At 41.0% G+C, this 5726-nt stretch overlaps 1 protein-coding gene across 4 annotated transcripts in view; it reads left to right on the top strand.

The window, feature by feature from the left end:
- LOC106877361 (ataxin-7-like protein 3) overlaps positions 1 to 5726 on the top strand; it is a 45120-nt gene that overhangs the window by 36107 nt on the left and 3287 nt on the right. For all 4 annotated transcript variants that reach the window (XM_014926245.2, XM_052965993.1, XM_052965992.1 and 1 more), the window contains 2 exons: positions 35 to 60; positions 1913 to 2043. In XM_014926245.2, coding sequence (XP_014781731.1) covers positions 35 to 60; positions 1913 to 2043 — 157 coding nt within the window. The remainder of the gene's footprint in view (positions 1 to 34; positions 61 to 1912; positions 2044 to 5726) is intronic.

The raw sequence follows: 5726 nt of genomic DNA, 5'->3' as shown, positions 1-5726 counted from the left end.
CCATGTCTAACTCTGTTATATTCTTTTGTTTCAGATGAAAGACGGAATTTGTTAACATCCGTAAGTGCCTCTCTTCCAGTGCATCTTTTTCTCTTTTACTTGTTTCAGTCTTCTGACTGTGGCCATGCTGAAGCATTAATGAATTGACCCCAGGAATTATATTTTCTTTTAAGCTGGGTACCTATTCTATCAGTCTCCTTTGTCAAACTACAAAATCATGGGATGTAAACACACTGACACTGGTTGTCAAGTGGTGGTTGGACACACACACACACACACACACACACACACACACATGCACACACATTTATGACAAGCTTCATTTCAGTTTCCATCTAACACATCCACTCACAAGGCTTTGGTTGGCCCAGGGCTGCTATAGTAGAAGACACTTGCCCAAGGTGCCATGCAGTGGGACTGAACCTGGAACCATATGGTCAGGAAGCAAGGTTGTCCTGTTTCATCTTCTTCCTCAGGTACTGATATTTCCCCTTAACACCTTTCATTCATCTTTGGGAACTTCACATCCTTCTGTGATAATTGCTTAATACACACAACACTTCTCTCACTCTCTCTTTCTCTCTCTATCTATCTCTCTCTCTCACACACACATACACACACTTACAAGCTCACACACATTGAAATTTATGGCTGACAGTCAATTCGTACCCCTTATATTCTGTACAGAACAGAACGAACCTATGTTCTGGAATATTTTCTAGAAGACTTAGCAAGCAAGGACAAAAAAAGACAAACAAAAAAAAAACAGTAAGGAAGCTTTTTAAAATAGATTTAATGAAAATTCTTAATGAATTTGATAAAGAACAATAAAAATTTGGTGATGCTGTATTGATGTAGTTGAAATATTCATCGTGAGATGTGTTTGATGAATGCTAGTTATTTGTATTATAAACCTTTAAATATTCATCTCTGTAGACTTTCAGATACTCACATTTTAGCTTTTTGTATACTCACCTCAGCCATCATCATCATCCTCATCATCATTTAATGTCTGCTTTCCATGCTGGTATGGGTTGGACAGTTTGACACGAGCTGGCAAGGCTGGAGGGCTGCACCAGGTTCCAAGTGTCTGTTTTGGCATGGCTTCTGTGGCTGGGTGCCCTTCCTAATGCCTACCCCTTTAGAAATGTACTGGGTGCTTTCTATGTGGTGCCAGCATGGGTGTAAACTTTTACATACTCACCTCTGTAAGCCTTCGAATACTCTCAGATCCTCGTAGTCAACTCCTGCCTCAGATCTGCTCCTCCTTTTGATTACTTTCAGTTATATCATATCTGTCACCTTTCTATCATCATAAAGAGAGTCTCCCCCCCTTTCACTCCATCCATGCCCATCTCATATAGTATTTCAAACATCCCTCACACATTTCCATAATATTTCCTTTGATTTGTTTTGTCCTCTTCCTCCACCACCACCACCATCACTACTACTACTACTACTACTGGTAGTAGTAGTAGTAGTAGTAGTAAAGGGTCATGTTCTGTAACAACACTCCCACCACACCCACCATCTGTTGGTAGTTCCCTATTCCTGGTGAATGATATCTTTGCACTATTCAGGCAACGGCCCTCCAATCCATGGGTCTGTTTGGGTGGTCATTGCTGGTGAGGGTTTTATGAGTGCAAATCTGACCTCAACCCCTTTTAGTCCCCTTTTTACAACACAGAAAGGAAATGTTGACTCTAGTCTCTGACATGCTGGTCCCCCCCCCCACACACACACACACTAAGACGAATTGGAAGAAACCAAACTCCTTGTCTTTGCTATTCTTTTTTTCTTTCTTTTCCTCGTCTTTTCTCTTTCTTCCTCCTGTTCTCTTTCTTTTTTTATTCCTTCTCCAATCATCATCACCATCATCATCATCATCATTGTTGTTGTTTCTTTACTTCAGTGCTGTGGGGTGATATCTGAACACACCAAGAAAATGTGCACCCGAAGCTTTCGTTGCCCTCAGCACAACGATGAACAAAGATGCTCAGTACGACAATTTCTTTTAAACGACGACCACACAGCTGAACACGAGTAAGAGTCATTTTCCCTCCAATTTCTCACACATTTTGCAAAAACAATATTCATTGAGTCTCTAAATGTTCATCGTCTCTCCATCAGTATTCTCATCATCACCATCATCATCATCACCATCGCTACTGTGGCAACCATCTTTCAGCTGCTCCATTATTGTTTGTTTTAGTACATATGTGCCTCTGTTCAATTCCTGGAGCTTGTCTTGCATGGAGAGACCCATAAAACAAAGATATAGCTACTACCTGTATAAGAGATAAACACAGCTTGTGTTTTCTAGGGCAGATATGTATATGAGTGGAGGCGCAATGGCCCAGTGGTTAGGGCAGCGGACTCGCGGTCATAGGATCGCGGTTCTGATTCCCAGACCAGGCGTTGTGAGTGTTTATTGAGCGAAAACACCTAAAGCTCCACGAGGCTCCGGCAGGGTGTGGTGGCGAACCCTGCTGTACTCTTTCACCACAACTTTCTCTCACTCTTACTTCCTGTTTCTCTTGTACCTGTGATTCAAAGGGTCAGCCTCGTCACACTGTGTCACGCTGAATATCCCCGAGAACTATGTTAAGGGTACACGTGTCTGTGGAGTGCTCAGCCACTTGCACGTTAATTTCACGAGCAGGCTGTTCCGTTGATCGGATCAACTGGAACCCTCGACGTCGTAAGCGACGGAGTGCCAACAACATGCATATGAACTGTCCGTAATAAGGCTGAGATATAGCTAAGTCTCTGTATAAGATAAATACCTGGTGTTTGTATAAGACATAGATATACCTCTTGTCTTATACAAACTGTAGGTATATCTGTCATTATCATCAGCAGCAGCATTTTATTTTTGGTTAAATATTCTCCTGCAGTTGCCTTACTAAGAAGACAACATCAGTGGTGCTTCTCCAAATTGTATCTCATCAAGGCTAACTCTCTTCTTGATTAATTGAGTTGTAACCCTTTCTGTAACTTTCATCACCTGGTCCAGCAATTTGGTACCTTTGTAATTTCTTTTGTCTGAGGCATCATGTTTACCTTTGTAGTAGTTGACTATGATGCTGCTGCTACACTGGTCATTGGGCCTGACCCCTTCCTGGACAACCTGATTAAATATGCAGGTGACTAGGCCTTATCCCACTCCACCAGATATTTCAAACATCTCATTGATAATTCCTGATGGGCCAAGGACTTTTCCTGTCTTCATACCCTTAATTACTTTATCTATCATACTGCTTTCAACTCAGCTGGTCCCTCTGTTGGGTCCACATTAGGAAGACTCTCCTTCTCCACATTTAGCAGTCTTTTATTGTGACACCCTCATGCCTCTTTCTTTGCAGGGTCACTAAGTGCAAGCATACCCTCATCCATCCAAATACTCTTCTCTCCTACAACATCATGATTTTCTGAGGCCACACTGTCTTGCAATCTGGAACACCTCATACCTCTGGTTCTCACATCACAGATCATTGAAAAATTTCTTCCTTTCTGCTTCTTCCCTAGCTAAATATATACCTGTTGCCTAGCATCTCTTGTAGCTACCTGGTTCTCTATTATCTCCTCTCTTCCAGTCCTTTTGTGCCTGTTTCTTTGCACTTATGGCCCTGTCTACTTCACTGTTCCACTCCCATGTCACCCTAGGTCTGGTTGAGACTCTGTACCAGCCACAAATCTGGCCTGTGGCCCTCAGTAAGTTATCCCATAGGAACTTCCAGTTGTCCTCCATGTTATATATTTCTCCCTCCTCCTCCTCCTCAATATAAACAGTAGATGTATCAACAACTTCCACAGACTCTTGGTATATTTGTCTTATACTGACAGTCCTTGTATTATTAAAAACGGGTAGGAATAACCAGGGTGGATCTGGAAAGAGAGATCAAATAGTTAGGAATTATTATTGTGTTAATTAGATAATACTGTATTCACAATAAAATGTAATAACTCTTTGACATTAACCATTGATTCTGAAGAGATATTTTGATAAATATCATTTCATCAGAAACCTACAATGTTACTTGGATCTTCTTGGCAATGACTATCAGAACGTGAAACAACAATCCTCATTGTTTTAACTTCATCATCATTTAATGGCCACTTTTCCATGCTTGCAGGAGTTGGGTTGAGTTTATTGAGGCAAATTTTCTTTGTCTGGATGCCCTTCCTGTTGTCAACACTCATCTGTTTCCAACCAAGTTAATATTTCCCTATAGCCAGAATATTTTCACAGAATATTAGAACTGAATGACTCTGCTTGTCTAACAGTGACACTCATTTACAACTTTTGTGCAGTGTCAAGACATGCAGACACAAACATACACACACTGAGCACATTTCAGTTTCCATCTATCAAATCCACTCACAAGGATTTGGTCGGCCTGAGATTACGGTAGAAGACCCTTGCTCAAGGTGCCATGCAGTGGGACTGAACCTAAAACCATGTGGTTGAGATGCATACGTCTTTAACATGCAGCCATGCCTGCACCCCCACTCACCCCCACACACACACTCATGAGTAAATGGACAAATGAAAGAAAGTGGTACTCAACATGTTTGGTAGGAATTACATATATTATTTAATGACAGTAACTTCAGGTTTTGTAGGCGTCTAGAGTGAAGCTAGCTCATCAGGCATATAGAGGAGAGTAAAGGGGACATGTGTCTGGAAGCTGTAGTATAAGTACACCCATGACATCAAAGTCTTTTACACCTGCTGAGACAACTTCTCTTCAGACATCACATGCCACAATAAACATAAACACACATACACAGCCTCCAATACACACCCTGACCTGCAACTGTGAAAATCCTATCAACTGCCTGCTGGGAGAATCCTTCTTCTCAAAGGCTGTGGTCTATAGAGCCACCTTCACACCATTCGATGGCTTTACAAATCACTTCATGGGCATGACAACCAGTGGCTTCAAGGGAAGGTATACACAGCATATGCACTCCTTCAGATGCAGAAACAAAGAAAACTCCACCCCCTTATCCTGCTTTATCTGGAGACTTCTCAATCATACCACAGCTTCCAGACACAGTGGTGACAACTACTTGCCCACATCTTTTCTAACCAGGTGGGCCTATGAACAAAAAAAAAGAACTGATGTCACTTCCAGACTAATAACACCACATGACCTGAGTTGTTCAACAGAAGCCTGACGGTTCTATAAGCTATCTTGAATTTTGTCTCTTGGCCCGTTTCTCTCTCTCTCTCTTTCTCTCTGGATGCCAGATGAGTTGGGTTTGTTCTTTGAGCCTACAAAACCTTAAGTTTCATGGAACTGAGTCAAACTGTTATTAAATAATATTTACTATTTATTTTGTCAGTGAACAGGTCATGGTCTCAAAGCAACGAAAATATTTTGGCAAATTAAATTTAAATGCTGAAGTGAATCTAACAGTTTTTGTGTGTCTTTAAATGGCTTACAAACACCTTCCACACTGCAATTATTTATTTTTTAAATCATTCATAATTTAAAAAGAAAATATCTATGGCTCTTATCAAACAACTTAGCTATCCTTGCTCAATCTGCTAGAAATAGCAACTCACTCTCCCTTAAATCATCCAGTAATGTCTTATAAAAAGAATGTTATATTGGGTAATGTAAGCCTAGATCTAGAGAAAAGGTGGAATGGTCACGGCTGGAGGGTCTTTATCTTAATTTCTCTGCTTTAATATAAATGACTGGATCTCTCCAGAG

This window comes from Octopus bimaculoides, chromosome 3 (genome assembly GCF_001194135.2).
Source record: "Octopus bimaculoides isolate UCB-OBI-ISO-001 chromosome 3, ASM119413v2, whole genome shotgun sequence".
Lineage (NCBI taxonomy): Eukaryota > Metazoa > Mollusca > Cephalopoda > Octopoda > Octopodidae > Octopus > Octopus bimaculoides.
Note: the sequence above shows the minus strand (reverse complement) of the source record. Positions and strands in the feature narration are given on the sequence as shown.